The 23710-nt window shown below is 40.3% G+C and overlaps 1 protein-coding gene across 2 annotated transcripts in view; it reads left to right on the top strand.

Annotated features, from left to right (window-relative positions):
* LOC122558892 (interleukin-17 receptor C-like) overlaps positions 1-21762 on the top strand; it is a 67152-nt gene extending 45390 nt beyond the window's left edge. For both annotated transcript variants that reach the window (XM_043707807.1, XM_043707808.1), the window contains exons 13-19: positions 1027-1072; positions 3530-3675; positions 6246-6296; positions 9928-9985; positions 11514-11609; positions 17393-17437; positions 19061-21762. In XM_043707807.1, the coding sequence (XP_043563742.1) occupies positions 1027-1072; positions 3530-3675; positions 6246-6296; positions 9928-9985; positions 11514-11609; positions 17393-17437; positions 19061-19761 (1143 nt within the window). In that variant the 3' untranslated portion in view covers positions 19762-21762. The remainder of the gene's footprint in view (positions 1-1026; positions 1073-3529; positions 3676-6245; positions 6297-9927; positions 9986-11513; positions 11610-17392; positions 17438-19060) is intronic.
* The last annotated feature ends 1948 nt before the right edge of the window (positions 21763-23710 follow it).

Genomic DNA, 23710 nt, shown 5'->3' with positions numbered 1-23710 from the left:
GGTGGAGGTTGATACAATTAGAACATTACAAAGTCATGTGGATGGATATATGAATAGGAAGGGTTGGGAGGGATATAGGTCAATTGCTAGCAAATGGGATTACAATAATATAGGATATTTGGTCAGCTTGGACGAGTTAGACCGAGGGGTCTGTTTCCATACTGTATATCTCTATGACTCTATGTATTTATCTATCCCGAATTCCGTGAAGTATGTTGAGATTCCTATGTTCCTCCAATTCTGGTCTCGTTTGCATTCCCATTTTAGTAGCTGCACCATTTGCATCATGCCTTCAGCTTTCTATGTTTAAATTCTTAAATTGTCTTCCTGCGCCTCCTCACCTGTCTACTTCCCTCTCTACCTTTAAGATAATTGTTATGGATAAAATGTTTGGTCATCGGTCCTCATAGTCCCTTAGTGTCAACATTTGTTTGAAAACACTGATGTGAAGCATCTTGGAATGTTTTACCATGTTGGAACCATTATATAAACGCAAGTTTTTGTTGGTTGCATTTTAATGGCAGAACATCACCCCTTCAACAAGATATTCAGGGAATCACAGAATTCTTACAGTGCAGAAGGAGCCCATTCAGTCTATCAAGTATGTGCCAGCTCCCTGAACATTTGAGCGTTTTTCCCAATTTCCTGCCTTTTCCCTGTAATCCTGCACATTTTTCTATTTAAATAACAGTCCACTGCTCTTTTGAATGCCTCAATTGATGCTCACAGCTGTGCATTTCACATTCTTTTTACGCAAATATGATACAATGTTTAAAACAATGAGTTTCTGCAGGAATGTGGGACTCTGAGCCAGTGTTAATCTTAATAGTGAGAGGGACCAAATGTTACATATTCACTCTCTTAACTCCCAAAGGCTACTGTTAACTATCATTAAGCCAAATAAGTGATAGTCACAGAAACTAAAACAATGCGTTTACTTGCTGCTTTTGGCTTGTGGGTTAATGTTTCTAAATTGCCTGTTATGATGCCGTTTTTCTTTTCTAAACCTGTTTTTTCTTTACTTAGATTATCTCCGGAGATCATGTCAATTTTAGTTGCCCTTTTGATTCTGGTGAGTAGAATTTACCTGATAGTTTTCGGTTTATTGACAGGCTTTTTATAGAATAGAATCGCTACAGTGGGGAAACAGGCCATTTGGCCCAAGAAGATGCGGGTTCAATTCCCGCCTCAGGCAACTGTCTGTGTGGAGTTTGCACATTGTCTGCATGGGTTTCCTCCGGGTGCTCCGGTTTCCTCCCACTGTCCAAAAATGTGCCGGTTAGGTGAATTGGCCATGCTAAAATTACCCGTAGTGTTAGGTGAAGGGGTAAATGTAGGGGAATGGGTCTGGGTGGGTTGCGCTTTGGTGGGTTGGTGTGGACTTGTTGGGCCGAAGGGCCTGTTTCCACACTTAAGTAATCTAAATCTAATCTAAACTAGAGGGCATAGGTTCAGGGTGAGAGGAGAAAGATATAAAAGAGACCTAAGGGGCAACTTTTTCATGCAGAAACTGGTATGTGTATGGAATGAGCTGCCAGAGGATGTGGTGGAGGCTAGTACAATTGCAACATTTAAAAGGCATCTGGATGAGTATATAAATAGGAAGGGTTTGGAGGGATATGGGCCAGGTGCTGGTAGGTGGGATTGGATTGGGGTGGGATATCTGGCCAGTATGGACGAGTTGGACTGAAGAGTCTGTTTCCATTCTGTACATCTCTATGACTCTGTAAGTCCACACCTACACTCCAAAGAGTGACCTATGCAGACCCATTCCCCTACATTTATCCCTGACTAATGCACGTAACCTACACATCCCTGGACACTATGGGCAATTTAGCACGGCCAATTCACCCAAACTGACATCGTTGGACCATGGGAAGAAACCAGAGCACCAGGAAGAAACTACACAAACACAGGGAGAATGTGCAAACTCCACACAGACAGTTGCCTGAGGCTGGAATTAAACCCGGATCCCTGGCACTGTGAGGCAGCAGTGCTAACCACTGAGCCACCGTGCCATTATGTCTTCTAACTGTTTTTATAGCACTTCTCAAGGTCTGAATTTACAAAGGACAATACATTTATTGACTCCTACTCTGGTTCAGCATATTTGCTGCTGAAAGCCTCCTTCGTGTTCTTGTTACCTCTCGACTTGACTTCCTGCGTGCTCCTGCTCTAGTCTCTCATCTTTCACTCTCCATAAGTTTGAGCTGACCTTTACTGCTGCCTGCTGATTCTGACCCATTACAGTTCCCATATACCAATACCCTCTGTGTTTGCTGATCTATATTATCTACAAATTGAACAGCGCCTCAACTTTAAAATTCTTCTATGGTCACACCCCTCCCTATCTCTTGCTCTACATGAGATACCTGTGTGTGTGTGTGTCCAATCCTGAACTCCAGATCATTCTCAATTCTGCTCAATGGTCACCCACCATTGACAATTGCTCCTTCAGTGAGTTGGGCAAAGAGTTTTAAATTCTCTTGCTAAACTTCGCTAAACCCCTTTCTCCCTTAAACCATCCTAATAATTTAACCCTCCTTACAACTACCTTCTTGACCAAGCTTTTCGTTATCTGCCCTAATATCACTTTGTGTGCTTTAGTGTTAAATGTATCTTGATAATGTTTTTGTAAAAATGTCTTGAGATCTTTTGCTACATTTAAAGGTAATATGCAATTACAAGGCTTGATTTAGAGAGTGGGACACGTGCCTTGTTGAGTTTCTAACCTGGGCACCCAACACCGGACACATTGTCCTTAAGCAACCATCCTCAACTCCCCCGCCCCCCCCTCCCCCAAAACGCTGTACTTGGACACAACTACTACAAAACTAAAAGGAGGAACTAGATAAGAACATCCGAGGCTCTATAAGGCTCTGGGCAGACCACATTTGGAGTATTGTGTGCAGTTATAGGCCCCACAATCTCAAAAAGGATGTACTGGCCCTGGACTGTGTTCAGAGTTTCACAAGAAAGATCCCTGGAATGAAAAGCTTAACATATGAGGAATGTTTGAGGACTCTGGATCTATACTCAATGGAGTTGAGAAGAATGATGGGGGAATCTAATTGAAACATACAGAATATTGAATGGTCTGGACAGAGTAAATATTGGGAAGGTGTTTCCATTGGTAGGAGAGACTAGGACCCATGCACTCAGCCTTAGAGTAAAGGGAAGACCTTTCAAAACAGAGATATGGAGAAACTTCTTCAGCCAGAGAATGGTGAATCTATGGAACTCATTGTCACAGAAGGGTGTGGAGGCCAAGTCATTGAGTATATTTTTGACCGAGGTAGGTAGGTTCTTGAGTATAAAGGGATTCAAGATTACAGGGAGAAAGCGGGAGAGTGAGGTTGAGAAACTTAACAGCCTTGATTGAATGGTGGAGCAGACTCGATGGGCTGAATGGCCTAATTTCTGCTGTTACATCTTATGGGAAAGGAATAGAAATAGATTTTCTTCTTGTTAGGCAATCCCTAAGGCCATTTGGTCGTGTGTGTGTTCTATGATTGCTTTGTTTGTTTAGGTCATTCACTCCTATGGAAGGTGAAGTCTGAAGTGAAGCACAGAAATGTCACCTTGACTATACTTCATGCAATAAATGAAATGAACTTCTCGATCTGCACCGTGAAAGGAAACAAGTGTGATCATTTCCTGCAGAACATGGAAGTCGTAAGTTAAATTTGTAATAGACAAATACTTCAATGTGATGGTAGTTCATCAATTAGACTAGTGGTGTCAATGAAAGTAGAATGCTTGTTGCATTAGACCAGACTAACTTAAGACAGAGTGTTTAGGCCTGAAATAGTTAGCAGAGAACATAAGAAAAAAGGGACAAGAGCCGACCATACAGTCTCTCAAAGTATGCGAAAGTGAGGACTGCAGATGCTGGAGATTAGAGTTGAGAGTGTGGTGCTGGAAAAGTACAGCAGATCAGGCAGCACCTGAGGAGCAGTAGAATCGACGTTTCAGGCAAAAGCCCTTCATCAGGAATTCGGGCTTTTGCCCGAAACGTCGATTCTTCTGCTCCTCAGATGCTGCCTGACATGCTGTGCTTTTCCAGCACCACACTCTCAACCCCAATCTCTCAATGTAGCCATTCAGTTTGATCATGGCTATTCATTGCCCTTACCTCCATTTTGGAATGGGTAATAAATGCTGGCCTAGCCAGCAATTCCCTCATCCCATGAATGCTTTTATTAAAAAAAAATTCTCGTCAATTCACTCATCTAACATTGTGGGCAAGAGAATTCCAAAGATTCCGAACCCATTGATTGAATACATTTCACCCTGTTTTTGTCTAAATGATAAGCCCCTTTATCATAAAACAATGTCCTTTGATTTCTTCATTTCCCAACCAGCCTGTCAGAATTTACCTGATCAATCCCTCTCAGAATTTTGCATGTTTGAGTGACATCATCTCTTATTCTTCGAAATTCAGAGCCCCTTTGGTTATCAAATGTAGTGCACCCACTGGTCAGAAGCCTGCTCATGTCACCTTGAGCAAATGAACCAAGGCAGTTGTAAGCTAACCTGCTATCCAAGGCCGTTCAAAAGTGATGGAGAGTGTGCAAAGAAGGTTTACGAGGATATTTTCTGGTATGGAAGGTGCTAGCTATGAAGAAAGTATGAGTAGTTAGGTTTATTTTCATTAGAAAAAAGGAGATTGAGGGGGGGACTTGATTGAGGTTTATAAAATCATGAAAGGTATAGACAGGGTGGATAGAGCCAAGCTTTTTCCCAGGGTGAAGGATTCAATAACGAGAGGTCACGCTTTCAAGTGAGAGGTGGAAAGTTTAAGGGGCATACACGCGGCAAGTACTTCACACAGAGGGTGGTGGGTGTTTGGAATGCGTTGCCAGCAGAGGTGGTAGAGGCAGGCACGGTAGATTCATTTAAGATGCGTCTGGATAAATGCATGAGTAGGTGGGGAGTAGAGGGATACAGATGCTTAGGAATTGACCGACAGGTTTAGACAGTACATTTGGATCGGCTCAGGCTTGGAGGGCTGAAGGGCCTATCCCTGGGCTGTAAATTTTCTTTGTTCTTTGTTCTTTGATTTGCTGGGCCACAAAGCCACTCCTACAAAGAGAATCATTATGTGGGGAGGTTCACATATGAGCCGGTCCATTCCAGTGTCTTACTTTAAACTAATGGATTGTGCTTTGTGTTCCTTTGCTTAGTGCAGTTACATGTCTTTATTTTTTCATCTGTGGAGATGCATACCCATGCAACCTGGGGACATTGCATGAACACTTATCAGAAAAAAAGACTGGCCAAACAGTAAGGACTGCTCAGGAGCTTAACTAGAACACAGTGGGATTCTACAAAGCCAAAGAGAATCTCTCACTTACTGATTCCATTAGAAAATATCAGAAATTGATTCTGACTGGTTTATTTGTTTTACCTTGTCATAGGGAAAGGGAAATGCATTTTCACTTCATTTACAAATAATGTGTGATCTGAGTTTAAATCTGGCTCACAATTTCTAAGCTCTCAAAAGGGTTTCAGTTGAAATGGGCTCATCAGCTCTGAGCTATCTCTTAATGTGAGGCAGAGTACAGAAGTACATGGAATTTGGTGATAAATTTCTACTTGCATTCAGTGTGACCATATTGGTAACTGTTGAAGAGTGTGGTGCTGGAAAAGCACAGCTGGTCAGGCAGCATCAAAGGAGCAGGAGAGTTGACGTGTCAAGCATAAGCTAGCATCTGCAGTGTTCACTTTCTCCCATATTGATAACTATTTTGGCAAATTATGAGCCAGAATGCCGAGCAATTATAAATGTGGGATTATGGGATAGGGTAGGGGCTGAGTCTGGGTGGGATGCTGTTTGGAGTGTCAGTGCAGATTTGAAAGGCCAAATGACCTCTTTCCACACTGTAGGGATTCTGTTTTATTTTAATTGATGGTAGCTGTATCCTATGTGACCATACTATCAGTTGGGAGCTCATGATGCTGAACAGATATCCAAAGTGGAAAACTGATTCCATTCCTCAGCTGTAATTTGCCTTATCTTTAGCCAAAAGAAAAATCATTATTACAAAAGCTATCGATTGATGAGCCATTACAATGGCTTAACCTGTTGTAGTATTAGTTGCTGCAGAACATTTGGTATGTGGTAAGTGAAAGACGTTCCTTTATTCAGAACCGACTAATTATGAAAAATTAGATACTTACATTCGATACAACTTGTGTTTATGACTGTTACTAATTTCAATTTTCTTTCATGACTAACACAGATTAATGAGCAAAAGAAGCAACTAAATCTTATTTCACAGGACTGCTTTCAGGTTAGTAACATTACTCACTCAATGTTTTCTTAAATGGTTCTAAAAGTGACTTTGAGGATAAATGGGCTGCCTGGTTCAGAAGTGTATCTTACAGATTAGAAAGATCCCTTAATTTGATTCCCACTCAGTAACGAATCTGATGATTGGAGTACCACATTTGGCCTCAGCAATTTTGAATCTGAGAAGCAGTAGGGATCTCAGAAAATGAGCCCGTGTTTGGTGTTTTCCATCCCAAGTGAATTGGCTGAGGACAGGAATGGTCTTGTCTGTGATGTTTTTCACCTCCCAGTAGCCACTGAAAGGCTCACACAGGAAGACTGATGATGTGCCAGAGCTTTACTGGTGTCTGAGCATCAACACCTCAGCACCATGGGAAGGTAAAAAAGTAATAAAAATGCTGTTTATTCCGCATTGCAAGACAAGATCTGCACTGTGGAAAATATAATTTCCTGTTTCTTTATTGGATCAGGAGCTTCGAATGTTCCAGGTAATGCAGCATTCTTCGAACCATCTTGGAGACAGTAAAAAGGCAGCTCCACCTGAATGCTAAGCCCAAAATCTTGCAGCACCTTGAACATGATGGGAGAGACACTAGTGTCTCCTCTGAATGACTCAATCATTGTGCAACAAGAATAAAAAGCACGCAACCTCAGCCAAATCCTTTGAAGTGGGGGGGGGGGCGGTTTCCTCTCACACTGGCCACTCCAAACCCCCTGGGTCTTTGTAATCTTTAAAACTGAAAGAACAGGTATAGTCTCTATTTTGAGCGTACACACACAATGTCCAGAGCTGCTGATGTCCTATACTATTGGATCTTCCACTTCGGGAACCCATCTACCTTCCTTAATTGGCAACAGAAACAAGGTTGACCTGTTAACTGGCTGTTCTTTGTGCATTGCAGAAATGAGCCTGAAATATTTAATGTTAATACAATTCTGCTCATTCAGGAATTGGCTTAGTGGTTTGCACTGCTGCATCTCAATGCCAAGGACCCAGGTTTGATTCCAACCTTGGGTGACTGTCTGTATGGAGTTTGCATGTTCTCCCCCATGTCTGTGTGAGCTTCCTCTGAGAATTATGGTTTCCTTCCAAAGTTCAAAATGTGCAGGTTAGGTGGATTGGCCATGCTAAATTACCCATAGTGTCCAGGGATGTGTAGCTTGGGCATGGGAATTGCAGGGTTACAGGGATGCGTTGGAGCAGGGTGGAATGCTGTTTGAAGGGGCTGTGCCAACTCAATGGGCTGAACGGCCTGCTTCCACACATTTGGGATCCTATGATTCTATAAGTTTGCAGCATCATTCCAGTCAATCGAGAAAGCAAGTTACAATAAAAAGTGATATATTTGCATAAAATCTCAACCATAGGTGAAATTTCTGAAACAAAAATAGAAATTGCAGGAGAAACTGTATCATCTGTGGACAGAAAGCAGAATCAAGATTTTGGGTCAGAACTGGAGAAGGGTCACTGGACCCAAAATGTTGACTCTGCTTTCACTCCATAGATGCTACCAGACCTGCTGAGTTTCTCCAGCAATTCCTGGTTTTTGTTTCATATTTCCAGCATCCACACTTCTTTGTTTCTTGTTAGGTAAATTCCTGCCCTTGGTCAGACCTTTGTCCCACTACGTTAAGAAGAATCTGATGTGTCACATCAATGCTGCTTTCCTCTAAGAATGAATTTGGCAAACATTAGAAAATATCAGTTTTGTAACAAACTCAATAGCAGTACTTAATTGCAACCATATTTTCCAAGACATCACCTTTCTTGTCAGGAAATCTGGCCATATGGAGCATAAGGGGAGTAAGCTGCCATAAATTGAGGAAAGTGAAGGTAATGGAGGGAGAAAGAGATAAAGAACCACTGAACTAACACAGTACTGGACTGATGTTTAAGTCTGGATTAAGTGTTTTCTGGAGTTGCATTTGAACCCAATATTGTCTGACTCAGATAAGTCAAATATTGAGTCAAAGTTGAGGATAAACAGTTTGCAATATATTTACATGAGGTGGAGCTGCCATTTTACTGGCTGTAAGATGCACTGCAGGAACTTGGTAAGGCTCCTTTGATAGCACTTTCCAACTATGCAACTTCTACCACTTAAAAAAACAAAGGGAGCAAAACATATCAAAGTGCCAGTACCTCAAGGGTTCCCCTCCAACACAACATCTAGAATTGGAACTGTATTGCTATTCTTTCATTGTCATTATGTCCAAACTGAAACTTCCTCCTGAACAGCGCTGTGGATGTACCTGCACCAGATGGATCAGTCATTCAAGAAATCGAATCATTATCATCTTGTCAAGGGCAATTATTTTTCAGCAATAAATATTGGCCTTGCTGGTGATGCTCACATTTCAAGAATAAATATTTTTAAAAACTGCCCTTTCAAATGTTCAAATACAGATCTAAATGATGACATTTAAAAATGTCAAACAACGATAGTTTGAATAAACTATTATTGTTTCTTCATTGAAATGATTAAATCAACTGCTCACTATGAAAGGTTAATTCTGTCAATATTCCAGCATAGAAAGAACCTACATTTATACAGATCCTCATCATTCCATCACGTTGTTCCAAAAGCACCTGACAAACAATGGATTACTTTTGAAGTGTTAACTAGACAAAAGGAACCACAAATTTTGGACACAGATAGGGTAATACAAACAAAGACAGGACTTATACAATTAATGCTACAGCCCTAGGTAATGTTGTAGAACAGGGAGACCTGGAGATTCAGGCATATATTTCCTTGAAATTTGTATCACAGGTAGACAGGGTAGTTAAGAAGGTGTTTAGCATGCTTGCCTTCATTGCTCAGATCTTTTAGTATAGGAGTTGGGAGTCATGTTAAGTTTATACAGGATATTGGTGAAGCCTCTTCTGGAGTACTCTGTGCAGTTCTGGTCACCGTGCCACAGAAAGATTATTATTAAACAGGATAGGGTTCAGAAAATATTTACCAGGATGTTGCCAGAATGGAAGCTTTGAGATATAAAAATAGGCTGGACCTTTTCTCGCTGCAACATAAGAGGATGAAGAGTGACTATATGGAGGTTCATAAAATTGTGAGGAGCATAGATAAGGTGAATGACACTGGTCTTTTCCCTAGGGTGAGGGAGTTCAAAAACAAGAGGGCATATTTTGAAGGTGAGTAGAGAAAGATTTAAAAAGGATGCAAGAGGCAACTTTTTTTACACAGAATGGTTCATGGGCGAAATGAACTGCCAGAGAAAGTGGTGGATGCAGGTACAGTTACAACTTTTAAAAGACATTTGAACAAGTTCATGAATCAGAAATGTTTGGAGGGATATGGTCCAAGCACAGGCAGGTGGGACAAATTTACTTTAGGAATATGTTTGGCACAGGCTAGTTGGACCAAAGGGTCTGTTTCCCTGTTGTATGACTCTACAACACAAATAGACTACCAGATGGTTTGCTGTCTTTTGCCAGTGTTGGGTGGTGGAAAATTTATGCCACCAGGGATCTTTCTGCTCTCTTCTGAAGAGTGTTAACTGGATGCCTCACAAAAGACATGGCAAAATGTGTGGTAGAGAATAGCTTGTCAAGACAATTGATATCAACTGAAAATGGCCACCTCGTCTAACAGAGTCCTTCTATCTTTCAGGTCTGGAGATCAGATGTGCAGTTCTCACCCAGAATCACCATTTGTCCCTTTGATATATGTAAGTATTATATAATTTACTAACAACCCAACAAGATTTTATTACAGTGAACAAATTTAACTATTTTTACTAACAGCAACAGTTTGTTCATACATAGTGACCAAATCTTGAAAGCCAGCCCTGCAGAGATATAGAGTACGTACACAATTAGTCTACATTAGAAACATTCACACTAAATGGGCATTAATGTGTATGAAAATATCACAGCAGACATTCTAGCATGAATAAGGCTTCAGGTAAAAAAGTCTTTGTGGTATGCAAACAGGGCCAGACAAGAATGTATTAAATGAAAAAGTGATCAAATTTGGATGCACTAATTAAGGATCTGCTTTCCTTCCCCTTTCAAATTCAATCCAAGTCACTTTTCAGAGATAGTCCTATTTTCATTCATTCATGAAAAGAGGGTGTCACTGGCTAGGCCAGCATTTATTGCCCAAAGAGCAGTTCAGAATCAACACATTGCTGTGGATTTGGAGATGTAGGTCCAGACCAGGTAAGGATGGCAGTTTCCTTCCTGAAAGGACATTAGTGAACCAGATGAGTTTTTCCTGAAAATCGACAGTGAATTTGTGACCATCGATAGATTCTTAATTCCAGATTTTTATTGAATTCTAATTCCATGGCAGAATTCGAACTTGGGTGTTCAGAATCCAGAGACCTGAGTCTGGATTAATAGTCCAGTAATAATACCACTAGTTGGTCGCCTCCCCTTAATTTTGCCCTAATTCTCTCACAATTTTGGTTCTTTGCTTCTGCTACTGTGCTGGAGCTGTAGAACAGAATTTCGTGGATTCCAACAGTTTTTCAGTACCTTTCTTTTGAAACCAAATATTAATATGCCAACATAAAGATTTTAACACCATAGGTATTACAGTCAGGGGCGATCTTGTTCCCAATTGCTCTTCACACGTGTATACTTTTCAGTAAATTTCATCAGCTAGAATTCAGGAATAGGACTTTAAAAATGGCACTGATGGTAATCCTGATGTATTGCTGTCCTGACTGATCTCTAATGTAGCATAATGTGAGGATATGTATGTTCAGTGCTGCTCTATTAGGCATCTGTATACCAAACCAGTATTTGTATTTCTAAATTTCTCTGCCTTACAGTTAATGCCTCATTAATTTGTTGCTTCAGCATATATAATCAGTGCATTTAGCCTTTATCAAATTGAAAGTGTTGCTCATTTCCTGTATAATGGGGGGGTGGGGGGGTGTTGAAAGAGCTCACTATGACCTAGTCTGTACTGTTATCAGTATCAATCTCTACCAATCTCTACAAGAAAGTAAGGACTGCAGATGCTGGAGATTAGAGTCAAGTGGAAAAGCACAGCAGGTCAGGCAGCATCCAAGGAGCAGGAGAATCAATGTTTTTGGAATAAGCCTCATTCCTGATGAAGGGTTTATGCCTGAAATGTTGATTCTCCTGCTCCTTGGATGCTGCCTGACCTGCTGTTGCGTTTCCAGCACCATACTCTCGACTCTACCAATCTCTAGAAGACTTGCTGATGCCATGTTTATATTGCAGACGCCAGAGCTCGATGGACTCCATTACTGGTACCATTTTTAATACTTGTTACAATCGTGATTTTTACGATTACCATCAAGACTCAGATACTGAAAGGTAAGGAACAGGCTTTCTATAATCCTTAGCATCTATACACAAGGGCTGATAGTGTTAAAGTATAAATGTCAATCATAACTAGACTCCATTGTTTCCTGGCAGTACTTTCAACTCCAGGTTTGAGTCCCAGACCAAGATGTAAGCACCTAATAGAGACTGATACTGAAGAGGTCTGCATATTTGCATGGGTTATAAGTTGAAATCCTTTCTATCTGTTCATATGGGCATCGAAATTGCTATTGTGCTAATTTGAAAAGGGAGTTTTGCAAGTGTCCTTACAAACCCTCATCCCACAACAAAGATCACTTTAAAAAAAACTGACTTGCCATTTTATACTTGTTCAAATGACATAGTTAATATTGAATGAAAGCAATGTGACTCTTCTTCATACTTTAGAATCTCTCCACAGATGCTGCCAGATCTGCTGAATTTCTCCAGCAAATTCTGTTTTGTTTCTGATTTCCAGATTCTGAAGTTCTTTGTTACTTAAAATACTTGTCTGAATTGTTTTGAGACATTCCAAAGGTCTGATAAGTCAAATCTGTATGTGAAGTTTTCCATCTGTATACACTTCCAGTCATCTTTTCTCACAATAATTTCCTGTGTTATTTCTATGGAAATAGCTTATGTAAACATATCACCCTCTTGATTACACACAGCAGCCTGTGGGACTCCAGAGGCACCATTGGAGGGAGGATTATTGCAGTGTAATTAGTTTCTGTTATAAGTGTGGACATAAAAGGAATTAGAAATGCTAATGGAAAGTAAGGACAGAATGTATGATTTTAAAATGAGGATTTAATTATATCAGTGTGCCTGTAAATAATCATTCCCAACCTCTAATATTGGACCACCTAAAAATTACATATGGTTTTGACTCACCACATGTTATGGAAGATTGCTTACATATGAAATATATCACATTTGGAACTTTTATATTCCACCATAGAGTCATAGAGATGTACAGAATAGAAACAGACCCTTCAGTCTAACTCATCCATGCAGACCAGATATCCCAACCTAATCTAGTCCCATTTGCCAGCACTTCACCCATATCGCTCTAACCCTTCCTATTCATATTCACATCCAGATGCCTGTTAAATGTTGCAATTGTACCAAACTCCACAACTTCCTCTGGCAGCTCATTCCATACACGTACCACCCTCTGCGTGAAAACGTTGCTCCTTAAGTCTCTTTTACATCTTTCCCCTCTGACCCTAAACCTATGCCCTCTAGTTTTGGACTCCCACACCCCTGGAGAAAATACTCTGTCTATTTACCCTATCCTTGCCTCTCATGATTTTATAAACCTCTATGAGGTCACCCCTCAGCCTTCGACACTCCTGGGAAAACAGCCCCAGCCTGTTCAACCTCCCCCTATAGCTCAAATCCTCCAACCCTAGCAACATTCTTGTAAATCTTTTCTGAACGGTTTCAAGTTTCATAACATCCTTCTGATAGAAAGGAGACTAGAATTGCACACAATATTGCAAATGTAGTCTAACTAATGTCCTGTACAGCTGCACAATGATTTCCCAACTCCTGTACTCAATACTCTGACCATTAAAGGAAAACATATCAAATGCTGCCATCACTATGCTATCTACCTGTGACTCCACTTTCAAGGATCTTTGAGCCTGCACTCCAAGGTCTCTTTGTTCAGCAACACCTCTCAGGACCTTACCATTAAGTGCATAAGTCCTGCTAAGATTTGCTTTCCCAAAGTGCAGCACCTTGCATTTATCGAAATTAAACTCCATCTGCCACTCCTCAGCCCATTGGCCCATCTGATCAAGATCCAATTGTAATCTGAGGTAACCTTCTTTGCTGTCCACTACACCTCCAATTTTGATGTAATCTGCAAACTTGCTAACTACATCTCCTGTGTTCACACCTAAATCATTTATATAATGACCGAAAGTAGTGGACCCAGTACCGATCCTTGTGGCACTCCACTGGTCACAGGCCTCCAGTCTGAAAAACAACCGTCCATCACCACCTCTGTCTTCTACCTTCGAGCCAGCTCTGTATCCAAATGGCTAGTTCTCCCTGTATTCCATGAGATCTACCCTTGCTAACCAGTCTCTCACTGGGAAACTTGTCGAACGCCTTACTGAAATCCATGTAGATCACGTCCACTGCTTTGCCCTCATCAATCAACTTCGTAAGACATGATTTCTCACGCACAAAGCCATGTTGGCTATCCCTAATCAGTCCTTGCCTTTCCAAATATGTGTAAATCCTGTCCCTCAGGATTCCCTCCAACAATTTGCCCACCATTGATGTCAGGCTGACTGGTTTATGGTTCCCTGGCTTGTCCTTACCACCCTTCTTAAACAGTGGCACCACATTAGCCAACCTCCAGTCTTCCGGCACCTCACCTGTGACTATCAATGATACAAATATCTCAGCAAGGGGCGCAGCAATCACTTCCCTAGCATCTCACAGAGTTCTAGGGTACACCTGATCAAGTCCTGGGGATTTATACAGCTTTATGCATTTCAAGACTTCCAGTACTTCCTCCTCTGTAATATGGATATTTTTCAAGATGTCATCATCTATTTCCCTCCATTCTATATCTTCCATGTCCTTTTCTATCATAAATAGTGTTGCAAAATACTCATTTAGTATCTCCCCATCTCCTGTGGCTCCACACAAAGGCTGCCTTGCTGATCTTTGAGGGGCCCTGTTCTCTTCCTTTTGTCCTTATTGTAATTTGTAAAAATCCTTTGCATTCTCCTTAACCCTATTTGCCAAGGCTAACTCATATCCCCTTTTTGTCCTGCTGATTTCCCTCTTAAGTATACCCTTACTGCCTTGATACTCTTCTAAGGATTCGCTTGACCTATCCTGTCTATACCTGACATATGTATCCTTCATTTTCTTAACCAAACGCTCAATTTCTTTAGTCATCCATCATTCCCTATACCTACCAGCCTTTCCTTTCACCCTAACAGGAATATACTCTCTGGACTCTCATTATCTCATTTCTGAAGGCTTCCCATTTTCCAGTTGTCCCTTTACCTGCGAACATCTGCCCCCAATCAGCTTTTGAAAGTTCTTGTGTAATACTGTCAAAATTATCCTTCCTCCAATTTAGAACTTCAACTTTCAGATCTGGTCTATCCTTTTCCATCACTATTTTAAATCTAATACAATTATGGTCGCTGGCCCCCAAAATGCTCCCCCACTGACACCTCAGTCACCTGCCCTGCCTTATTTCCCAAGAGTAGGTCAAGTTTTGCACTTTCTCAAGTAGGTACATCCACATACTGACTCAGAAAATTTTCTTGTACACACTTAACAAATTCCTCTCAATCTAAATCCTTAACACTATAGCAGTCCCAGTCTATGTTTGGAAAGTTAAAATCTCCTACCATAACCATCCTATTATTCTTACAGATTAGAATAGATTAGATTAGATTAGGTTAGATCATCTATAGGTCCAACAAGTCCACACCAACCCTCCAAAGAGTAACCCACCCAGACCCATTTCCCTCTGACTAATGCACTTAATACTATGAGCAAATTAGCATGGAAAACTGTGATCTTCTTACAAGTTTGTTTCTCAATTTTCCCACTCTATAATACAATTCCAATAAGGTGATCATCCCTTTCCTATTTCTCAGTTTTGCGCAAGTATATCCGGGAATACCCTCCCTCAGTACAGTGTAATGCTATCCCTTATCAAAAACGCCACTCCCCCTCCTCTCTTGCCTCCCTTTCTATCCTTCCTGTAGCATTTGTATCCTGGAACATTAAGTTGCCAGTCCTGCCCATCCCTGAGCTATGTTTCTGTAATTGCTATGATATCCCAATCCCATGTTCCTAACCATGCCCTGAGTTCGTCTGCCCTCCCTGTTAGGCCTCTTGTATTGAAATAAATGCTGTTTAATTCATCAGTCCTACCTTATTCGCTGAGCTACAGGGAGAGGCTGAACAGGCTGGGGCTGTTTTCCCTGGAGCATCGGAGGCTGAGGAGTGACCTTATAGAGGTTTACAAAATTATGAGGGGCATGGATAGGATAAATAGGCAAAGTCTTTTCCCTGGGGTCGGGGAGGCCAGAACTAGAGGGCATAGGTGTGGGACTAGATTGGGTTGGGATATCTGGTCGGCATGGACAGGTCAGACCGAAGGATCTGTTTCCATGCTGTACATCTCTATGACTCTATGACTATAAGAGCATATCACTCTACTAAAGGCCATTTTTGCTCCTTCCAAACTGCAGACCCAGAAAATAGCACTGTCTTATTGTTCCAGACTAACTTAATACTTATGGCTTATATTTTTTGAAATTTAATCAAGAGACAGATCTCAATAAAACCTATAATCACGAAAGAACCCACTCTACTCACTATTGTAGATTTACAGCAAGGCTACACGTAAAGCTATTCACTTAGCTGTTTCTGTGCTGTGACCTCTCCCAAACAGGTTCCTCCAAGATCAGTTGTGAATTTCGGTATTTGTTAAGTTTTCCTAGATGCACTCTGATATCCAGTGATACATGAATTCAAACAGTAAAGATAGTAACAGTGCAGATTCACCGTGTGTCAGTTAGCAGTGTGGGTTCCTTTCTCTCTCTTTCTCTCTCCTTCACTGACCATGTGCTGCCTATTGTCTGTCTTTCTCCCTTTTAAAAGTAAAAGCGTCGGAGGCTGAGGGGTGACTTTATAGAGGTTTACAAAATTATGAGGGGCAAAGTGTAAATAGGCAAAGTCTTTTCCCTGGGGTTTGGGAGTCCAGAACTAGAGGGCATAGGTTTAGGGTGAGAGGGGAAAGATATAATAGAGACCTATGGGGCAACGTTTTCACATAGAGGGTGGTAGATGTATGGAATGAGCTGCTAGAGGAAGTGGTGGAGGCTGGTACAATTGCAACATTTAAGAGGCATTTGGATGGGTATTTGAATAGGAAGGGTTTGGAGGGATATGGGCCGGGTGCTGGCAGGTGGGACTAGATTGGGTTGGGATATCTGGTCGGCATGGACGGGTTGGACTGAAGGGTCTGTTTCCATGCTGTACATCTCTATGACTCTACTGTTTCTGGTTCAGATTTTGCTACTCGAAAATTATTGGTCACACAGATATGCCTGCATTGTGTACTTCTGTGATTGAAAATACTAGTCATGACTCAGTTGGTTGTAGGGTCAAGCACTACCCAAGAAAATTGAGCACAATAATCTCTAGCTCTGAGAGTGCTCCACATTGTCATACATAACATCTTTCAGATTAGATGTTAAAAGAAGAACCCCTGTGAACTTTCTAATGGACATGGATACTTTTGAGTATGAGCATGGAAGTTCTCTTTGATCTCCCAATCAATATTGATCCCTCAACCAAAGCAATTGGAATTACTTGGTTATTTAATTTTGTCAGCTTTGTATGACCTAACTTGCTTCAAATTGGCAATCGCATTTCTTACATTGAAACAGTGAAGTACTGAATTAGCTGCAAAGTACTTTGGAATGTTTTAATTTTACAAAAGATGCTACAATAATTGTAGTCATGATTTGGAGATGCTGGTGTTGGACTGGGGTGTACAAAGTTAAAAATCACACAACAGGTTATAGTCCAACAGGTTTAATTGGAAGCACTAACTTTCAGAGCTGATGAAGGAGCGACGCTCCGAAAGCTAGTGTGCTTCCAATTAAACCTATTGGACTATAACCTGGTGTTATGTGATTTTTAAAACCTGGTGTTGTGTGATTTTTAACAATAATTGTAGTATTTGTTGTTAATTTCTTGAGTGGTATCTTAAACCAAATTTTGCTTTGTTTCTCCAGGTTGCGTAAAGGTGATCAAATTTAAACCCACTGCAACAGTTGCAGGTAAACATTTAGAAAGGGTAACAGAGAAAGCTATTTTTATTTCCTAGCCTGGAGTTGAAACAGGTTATGTGGTATTTGAATACATTCTACATGTCCTCGTGTTTGTAGAGGGCAAGTATTAGTGACAGTCCCTTGTTGTACAAATCTTGAATACTGCTGACAGGAGAGATTTGTTGTGAAAGTTACTCATCTTGTGCTAATCAGAGCAAATGCAATAATGCCAAATTTCAAAAAAGCCGCAATGTACTACAGGAGAAGCGAATCCTGCATGGTCAGTAAGTTGACTCTGATTGACAGAGGTGTTGCCATGGAGAAAGCATTGGGGAACTATAGGCTTACAGAATCATAGAATCCCTATTGTGCACAGAAAGGCCATTCTGCCCCCAACAGGTCTGCACTGACCCTCTGAAGAGCATCTTACCCTGGCCAAGCCCCCTACCCTAATCCATAATCCCACATTTACCAAGGCTAACCCACCTAGCCCTCATATCCTTGGACACTACACAGCAATTTCCCATGGCCAATCCTCCTAACCTGCATATCCTTTGGGAGGAAACCACAGCACCTGAAGGAAACTCACACAGTCACAGGGAGAATGTGCAAACTCCACACAGTCACCCAAGGCTGGAATCGAACCCAGGTCTCTGGCGCTACAAAGCAGCAGTGCTAACCACAGAGCCACCATGCCACCATTCTAATTCTAAAGCTCTCTGGTAATTAGAAAAGGCACAAGGTTTGAACAGGTTTCTTTGTGGTTCCTACATGGGTAACTTTAAGGAAGTGTAAATGAGCCTCATTGCAAATATGGCTTATAATCAGGAATACAGCGATAAATTGAACTCAAAAGACCATTGATCATCTATCTGATCGCAGTGTTCAGAGATTAGCAGTATCCCCAGCAGCAATATAGAAGTATCACCCATTTTCCTCCATTTATTTTCCAGAAATCCATTGCATTCATCCCGTTAATTTTATGATAAAATTTCACTCTTTTGCTTCCATTTGGAGAATGTTCCATATGTATCTTCCCTTAACAAGAGAAAACCTACATTTTGAATTTGTAGAATTATAACATTTTATTGAATGCCTGCCCCAGATTACAAAGATCTGGTGGGAATGGCCCATCCTGATAGCTGCTTCGAAACCATGTAATGCAGAGTTAATGGCCTGGAGTGGATCTTTGGCAGCCCTTTCATGTGGAAATCCTGCCTTAAGCAATTGCTTTGTCAATAAACTGTAATCCTAGCAGAGCCAACAGGGGTTATGGTCAAGATCATGCACTGTGATAGGAAGAATCAAAGATCAGACTATTGTTTAAATGGAGAGAAACTCCAAAAAAGTGCAATTGAGAGAGATCTGGGTGTTCTTGTGCATGAAACACAAAACATTAGCATGCAGATGCAGCAAGTAATTAAGAAGGCAAATGAAATTTTGGCCGTAATATTTTGAACCAGATGTGACTCTTCTTCAGAACTATTATTTTACACTCTGGTAAAACCTTTTATCTATAATAATCCCTTATTTGTTATGGGAGATCAAAAGTATGCTGATGCATTATGCTTAACGCTGTTCTTTTATTTTCATGTTACAGCTTTTATTATGATATTTTTGGTTTTTCTTCAGATTGTTCGACAAATGGGAAGGTTCTTCTTCTATATTCGCTGGATTACAATCTGTTTGAAAAGTTGGTCAGCACTCTTGCATATGTCCTGTGTGAACTTAAACTTCAAGTCGCTGTGGATCTATGGAAACGTAGAGAACTGGTTGACCAAGGTCCCCTGCCATGGTTCCATTCCCAGAAAAATAAAGTTACAGAAGAAGGTGGGAAGATTCTTATCCTCTTCTCCAATGGTGCCAGTATGAAATATAATGAATGGTTCCAGTCCTCTGAAGGCACCAAAACCATGCATGATCCATACGATGGATTTATGGCTTCCTTGAACTGTGTTCTTCCTGATATCATAAAAGGAAATGTGTTTGGGAAGTACGTTGTTGCATATTTTGAAGATTTGCAGAAAAAGGAAGATATACCAGATATATTTAACATAATGCCAATCTACAGTTTACCATCGCAACTTCCTGAGTTCCTTCAAGAGATTGGGGTACCGGCCAATGTTAAATCTGGGTGGAAAGCCACCAGCTATCAGTCAACAATTAAGAACAGTCTGGACAATGTGATTAAGGAGTGCCAACTGTGGGAACAAACTCACATGCCCTGGTCCCAGGACCATTGCAAGTTAGAATGGATACCTGAAGGACAGCAAGAAAATGATACCATGACACACTGTCCATTGATTCAAATGGAGATGCTTTCAATGATCTGAAGATTCTATCATGACAATCCTTAATGCACAGACTGGTCACTGTCCTTTGCTACTTTGCTTAAAGTCAAGGTCACCATGCAACTGTGAACAATTGTTAGAAAGAAAACTGTATAGCATGTCAAACCAAAAATTAAGACTGAATTAACTTAATCCCACTGACGACCTTGTGAAATGGATAATTTTGGTACATTTGGAACAACTGAAGTACTTTTAAATTATTTGGTAACATCTGATTCCAACTCTAGGAATTTTCCTTTATTTCAAAACTGATAAAAGCTGTGACAAATCTAATGGACTAAAGAAAAAAAAAAAATCACTTGCTGCAGTAATGAAAATTTTAATGAAATGATTAATGATTTAATGAAGGGATTAAACAAGTGAATGTATTCTTAACAAACCAAGATGTATTCAAGAGTGTGGTGGTAGAAAAGCACACCAGGCAGGCAGCATCCAGCAGGAAAATCGATGTTTCGAGCAAAAGCCCAGCCTGATGAAGGGCTTTTGCCTTTAAACCAAGATGTATTGACAGTTTGGCCTTGTTTTAGGTATTGGATGCATTAAACACAAAGGATAATTAAAGTCCATAAACTTCCACAGATCTTTAGCTGCAAAGTAGGCATGGCTGGAAAAGACTTCAGGAAGGACTTATCCAATACCAAACACAATCCAGTCTGAGTGAGCAGGCCTTTCCATTCTAACTCAGGAGATTGGGTAACAATCTCAGGCACTCAGTTATTTTACAACTGTAGTATTTTATGTGTGTGTATATATATGTGCATCAATGTAAATACCTTAAATATTGTGTATACAGTATGATTATTTTGATATCTCTTGTTTGCTTTCACTACAAACCAGTCATTGAAACAGAAAATGTTAGGAAAGGAAAAATCATACTTTATTGAAGGAGATTGTCCTTTTTGATCAATCTTAATTTCACCTTTGCAACGTTTCCCTGGATTCGCTCCTTCTTCAGTAACCCATCAATTTGTCTTTTGTTTCCATCTAAACTATTGTGGTCTACTTAAGTATACCACCTGAAACAAAGACAGAAATTGCTGGAGAAACTCAGTAGGTCTGGCAGCATCTGGGAAGTGAAAGCAGAGTTAACATTTCGGGTCTGGTGACACTTAATCATTATATGGTCTGTTTGTCAAAAATGCTTATTTGGTTATTCATTATGTTGCTATTTTCCTGCTAGTTCTCCCAACCTTCTCCCCTACTATTGTCTTGCAAATTACTGTTACCTATCATTTTTTTTCATGGTCCATACCTATAGACCATACAGTCAACATCAAATAACACCAGCATTTTATTTGTATTCACCAGTTTAGTTATATTGAAATCTAACTGCTACAGTTAGATCTCAGTTATGTAATGTAGTCCTCATGCAGGGTTCAGATGATGTGCTGCACTGGAAGTAGAGATGAGGAGTATTAGGTAGGAGGCAGTAGCAGGTATTAGCAGTTCATTCAACATTCTGGAAAACTGGAAGGCATAAAAACAAATCCTGTACTGATGTTCCATTTGCTTAAGTAGCCTATTCCTTTGTCAAGCATTTATTTCAGAGACTCACTGTATATGTTTCACTGATCTGTTAACTTATTCCATATATCCATTTATTTGTGGATCATTCCCTATGTATATAAGAGTGTTCTGTGTTCGGTCTAATGAAATTTTTAAAAGTGTTAAGTGATGAGCCAAATTAGATTTGGGACGTGTTCTTCTGACTGTAAGTTATTTGAATTCTATATGATGGGATTACCAGTAACTTGCATTTATCCAGCACCTTTAACATATTAAGATGCACTTCATGGGCATTATAGTGCAACTGAAAGGATGGTTTGGGCAACTTAAATCTGAAGCTGCTCAAAGTCTTAAGTTCTTTTCCAGTCTTTACTATTTTGTTATGAAACATCTATGTATATTGTAATTATCAAAGAATTTTGGCAGTTGTATTATTATGTTGCTGAGATAAAACATGCATCTAATTGTACAGATAAACAATTATCACTTGTCATACTTGCCAAGGAAGAGTGAACACAGTCATTGGTCATTACAGCAAAGCTAAGTACTCAATGCCCACATCCATAGATTTTGCATTACTGATTTGTGATAAGGATTGAGAATCTTCTCTGATTGCTTTAATAGAGGAAGGAGGAGGATGCGCAAGACCAGAAGGATTGACAATTCAAGTCCAAAAATCATTAAAAGTAGCATCTCATAAAGAAAAGCCATCATGTACTGCTATGATCCCAGATGATGTTATTAATGGACAACACAGATCCCAGACAGGATCATATTTTGACTTGTTTTAGTTTTAACAAAAAGGTGCCTTGCTGAAATATAGCATGTGATGCCACAGGCATTGTTTCAACAATAAAACAGTGGTTTATTAATAAAAGAAATGAAGATAACACAGAATAAACCAAACCATTTATTCATGATATGAAATCAAAGATTTTTAAATACACATAAGTATAAGGAACCTCGATTATCCAGCATTCGATTATCCAAATATTGGATTATCTGGCAAGATCGCTATGTCCCGATGCTCACCTAAACTATGTTATCTGGCATTCAATTATCTGGAATTTGATTAACTGAACAAAATTCTCCCCACCCGCATCCTTTGGATAATCAAAGTTCCTCTTAATCCCAAAGTACTCCATCCTAAATTGAGAAGGGACAAAATAGCTTTTATATAGTACCCAAAACACCACTTATATAATATTTACACCAGAGTCACCATACTTAACACCTTGGTAAGCTTAAGTCACTTGTGGCTTCAACGTTTAGACTGAAATTGTAGATAGCTTCTTCCTGGAACTAATGATACACTTAGTTTTCTTTGTATGCACATTTAAATAACTGCTTCAGGGTTTGATCCCAACACTCCTGGTCTGTGGTCGGCACCAATAATTCACTCTCTAAGGTAATTTAGCTCACTATATATTTTCCCTTCTCACAGACAAAGGTCTAAGCATCCTATTCTAAGGAATTCATCGGACTGTCCCACTCATAGCAGAAACTGAAACCTAAAAAGTCTCCCTCACTAACTACGTGTTTTACCCTTTAGCTTAAAAATACAAGTTCCAAAAATCTCTAAAACCTCGAGGTACCCTTATTCACCTTGCTGAGTTGCAAAGCAATCTAAAGTAAGCAAAAGATCAACCCCTTTGCTGTTTGTGTTCATCTTATCCACCTGTTAGCTGTCTAACTAACTAAGCTAACTAGCCCCTAGGTCAAGAGGAATGGAATATAAAAATTGAGATGTGATGTTAACACTATCTAAAAACCTAGCACTAAAGAATACTAAAGATTCACTCCCCTCTGGGAGAAGAAATTCCTCCTTATCTCTGTCCTAATTGGGTGACTCCTTATTCTGAGATTATGCCCTCCAACAAGTAGAAATAATCTCTCACTGTTGCTGTCAAACCCTGCCAAGATTCTTATGTTTCAATTCTTCTAAACTCCAATGTGTACAGGCCCTAATTACTCAATCTCTCCTCTTAAGATACACGCTCTATACCTGGGATTAACATAGAGAGAAAGATCTTATATGAAAGAATAAAGGAGGAGAAACATTTGTTTCAGAAAAATGAAACTCTTGACACTTTCTGTCAGCATTGTGGAATTATATCAGCTTATTGGTTAGCTGTGTTTAGTTCTGGGTCTGGCTTGGTTTTGGAATCAAATTTCCTGCACGTGCATTCCTTACATCCTTTGGTGTGACATGCTTTGCTGGTTCGTAGGATATGTGGAACAGTCCATCTTCCGCAGCTACACTGGCACCACCCCCCACCTTTTCCTCCGCTACATCGATGACTGTATCGGCGCCGCCTCGTGATCCCACGAGGAGGTTGAACAGTTCATCCACTTTACTAACACCTTCCACCCTGACCTCAAATTTACCTGGACCGTCTCAGACTCCTCCCTCCCCTTTCGAGAC

This window comes from Chiloscyllium plagiosum, chromosome 18 (genome assembly GCF_004010195.1).
Source record: "Chiloscyllium plagiosum isolate BGI_BamShark_2017 chromosome 18, ASM401019v2, whole genome shotgun sequence".
Taxonomy (NCBI): Eukaryota; Metazoa; Chordata; class Chondrichthyes; order Orectolobiformes; family Hemiscylliidae; genus Chiloscyllium; species Chiloscyllium plagiosum.
Note: the sequence above shows the minus strand (reverse complement) of the source record. Positions and strands in the feature narration are given on the sequence as shown.